The 3,543-nt window shown below is 42.0% G+C and overlaps 1 protein-coding gene across 1 annotated transcript in view; it reads right to left on the bottom strand.

The window, feature by feature from the left end:
- Positions 1 to 3,543, bottom strand: part of AARD (alanine and arginine rich domain containing protein) — a 5,391-nt gene that overhangs the window by 643 nt on the left and 1,205 nt on the right. The window contains 1 exon segment of the mRNA XM_008572010.1: positions 3,479 to 3,541. Within this exon segment, the coding sequence (XP_008570232.1) occupies positions 3,479 to 3,541 (63 nt within the window).

Raw genomic sequence — 3,543 nt, 5'->3', positions numbered from 1 at the left:
TGGATATATAAATAGCTTTTGAAATGGCCTTGAAATGAAAACAAAAATAGCTGATGCACAAAGCTGTCCATATGAAAAATACCTATGCACTGAAGGCTATTTTCCAGCAATGGCATGTAATCCACAATGAAATCATTTATCTTTATGAGTTTTCTGAGCCACAGGATAACTGCCTATGGCCACCTGAGTGTTCAGAATCTGGGCCCATTTATTTGATTACTTGTCATTTCAAGTTTTTAGGATTTTAAATGGCCTCCCTGCCGAGCAAAAACATTTAACAACACCTTAGAGGAACATGTATAGTTATGTGTACTTATATAATCCAATGCGTTTCACTCTAGAGTGAAATCTGTTATATAGCAAGGCCGATTTATCCCTTCTTCCACTGAGAGTTTATGAAGGTCCTCATGTGTTAGAAAAAATAATAATAGATTTCTAGGGCAGGTTACTTAGGGGCAGCCCAACAAAGATTAGCCCAACATATTCTTTGCATTATAGATGAAAACTAATGATCAACTACTTGCAAATTTCTTCAATCAAAATCTTGTTTAATGCAATTCATGAGGAACTTGCTCTCTCTGCTTAAAACCCTTCATCAACTCATCAGTAGAAACCACCCCAGGATGAACCAGGGTGTCATGTCTGTAAAAGCAATATTGGTGATGCCCTCCCAATTCGCAAAATAAAGCATTGGATAAAATTATCTGTTTTCTCTGAGACGTTTTTCTTCATTCCTCAGCACTGGAACCATTTCTCTGAGTGCAAGAATTAGCAAAGAATAAAGTAAATGAACATCTAGCAAACAAACAATAACAGTAACCACACAACCACAACCACAGAGAGACCCTGTACTTTGCTTACAGGAAGCGTCAGTTTTCTAGTGTGGCCCGGAAGCTCTATAACCTTGCCCTACTTTTCCAGTTTAATTTCCTGGCACTCTTCCCTGTGTCAGCTCCTTGTGCAGCTGGTCAGAAATTTTGCCAGTCCCTGAATGCCACGCTAAGCCATATCTCCTTCTGCCCTCTCTGTGTAAGATGCCCTTTGCTATCTCTTTTCCTGCTGAGCCTAGTCAAATGCCAGCTCTTCTGAGAAGCCTTCCCTGATTTAATAGGCAGACATAATTGCTTCTTATCTGTGCTTCCACAGCATTCTGTACATGTGCCGGTCCTAACACACAGACTATACTAGACTAGACTAATGATCTTGAGTGTTTCTTACTCATAATTGTATAACCAACTGTGAGTACAATGCCTAAGCACACATCATGAGTTCTCTGTATGTTTGTTAAAAGACTGAGTGAGTGAATGGATGAATGAATGAATGAATGAATGAACTGATGAATATCTATCCTGTACTTTCATGCTAAGAATCAAGGAGTTAAATTATTGACAATAGTTTACCACCTAAGTAAAGGAAGAATGTATAATTCACACTTATTTAGGAAATTCAAACAGCAATGGTTCCTTAACTTTTCTTTCATCATGGATTCCTTTGAGAATCTGATGAAAGCTATGAACACTTTCTGAGGAAGGAATGCACTTTATGCACATAAAAAATCTTGTGTACAATTTTAGGTATATAGAACCCATGAAATCCACTCACAGATCCTAGAAGTAAACACGCCTCACTAAGAAAACCAAGTAAAACAACAGAACATAGTAAAAGTCACAATGACTCTAATTGAATTGAACTTGTTCATCACTGTTCCTTACACAAATGCCAAATATGTGTATGAACGTATGCTAATTTCTTTTTTTTTTTTTCCTTTTTGTCTTTTTTTTTCGTGACCGGTAACGGGATCGCAACCCTCAGTGTCGCGCCCACACCACACTCAACCAGTGAGCGGACCGGTCTCTATATGGGATCCGAACCCTCGGCGGGAGTGCCGCCACACTCCCAAGCGCCGCACTCTACCGAGTGCGCCACCGGGCCGGCCCGAACATATGCTAATTTCTATAGAAATCTGGCTAATGGCCCATAATCAAAAATGACTTCTTCTAGTGGTAATGATATTAAGCTAAAGCATCCACACTCTTTTGCCTCTTCCTCGTGACCAGTCACATACATTGGTGAGATCGTTGGCCGAGATGTTGAGAGTGGTCTGTAACCAAGGAACACAGCATCTGCATATGTGTCCTTTTTGGGTACAGTCTCCAAAATCTATAGTAATAATGAGCATAATAAGAGATAGTAAATAGTACCTATGGTCTAGGCACTTCATATAATATTATCTCATACAATCCTTACTGCAATCCTATGAGATTATTATCTTCATTTGACAGATAATGAGTAAACAAACTCAAACTAACCAATTAACACTCCCAAAGTTGTAAGGCCAGCAAGTTAGCAGCGCCTGTACATGGTAATTCTGGGGCTGAGCTCTCATCTGTTTGCAATTTTATTCCCTACCTTCTCACCACTCCCAATACATTAGTTGTCTAAAACTCCTACTGGTGCAGCAACTTATTAGAATGTTAGAGTTGAAAGGTGTTTCAGAGCCTATTCAGTACAATAGTGACATATCCTGGGTCAGCAGCACAGAGAGAGGGTGGAGCCAGGTCTCAGACTTCCAGGCCTCCAGATGTCTAATGAGGTAGCTCCACCACCTAGCTGTATAAAGCCAGGTGTTTCTTTGATACAGTTGTATCAGACATAATGCATCCCTTATCAGATTCAGATTAACACACATAAAATTAGATTTATACCATGTTGCTCTTGTTAAACTCAGAAACGAGATATTCTATTAAGGTTCTTAAATCAGACAATCTACTGATGGTTAATTCAGTTCTAAAGCAGTTATTTTATTTAGTATTCAGTGCAAAAGAGGAGAGTTTTCCAAGTCAAGTCTCCACTGCCCACATTAATAGGTGGCACCTTAAAGTTTGAATTGTTTCTCTTCATTTTGTCTTTTTCAAATTGTGTCTAATTTGGAAATTTTTCTTAATTAAAAAAGTCATCTAAATTATTTACCGCCAGTTCCCCTTTTAACATTCAGACCTAACCTGCCTAATGTTCAAATGCTACAATTTTACAAAATACCTTATTCCAGTATTTGCAGTTTTCTGAATTCTAACCAAGGGGAAAGATAAGACTAAAACTTGCCAGATGTAAAGAGAAAGATGCTGGTGACCCTGCTCCATCAATTTCATGGGAGACTTGATCACATTGAAATTTCCTCCTCCACGTTCCACGCACACGCCTTCTGCATACATATAAAAAACCATAGACACGGGTGTGGAGGGGACATCTTAGATGTGCCACTGGTAGACTAGGCCCCCACGGGTCCCTGCGGGGACCCAGATGATGCTGGGCTGGTGGGAGCGTCCACACCGCGTGCAGACGTGAGCTGGTGGCCCCGGGAACAGCTCCCGTCGGCCTCCCCAAGCCCTGGGGTGGGCTACGCGGGCCGCGGCTCCAGAGCCCGCGGAGGGGACCGAGGAGACGGCGGCCCCGGAGCGGCCTCCCCGGGAGCGCTCACCAGCTCCGAGCGCAGCCCAGCCAGGACGCCCTCGGCGCGCGCCCGGCCCCGCTCCTCCCGCTCCT

The sequence above is a fragment of the Galeopterus variegatus genome, unplaced genomic scaffold (assembly GCF_000696425.1).
Source record: "Galeopterus variegatus unplaced genomic scaffold, G_variegatus-3.0.2 Scaffold744, whole genome shotgun sequence".
Classification (NCBI taxonomy): Eukaryota; Metazoa; Chordata; class Mammalia; order Dermoptera; family Cynocephalidae; genus Galeopterus; species Galeopterus variegatus.
The sequence above is the reverse complement of the archived record's forward strand: the minus strand, read 5'-3'. Positions and strand labels throughout refer to the sequence as shown.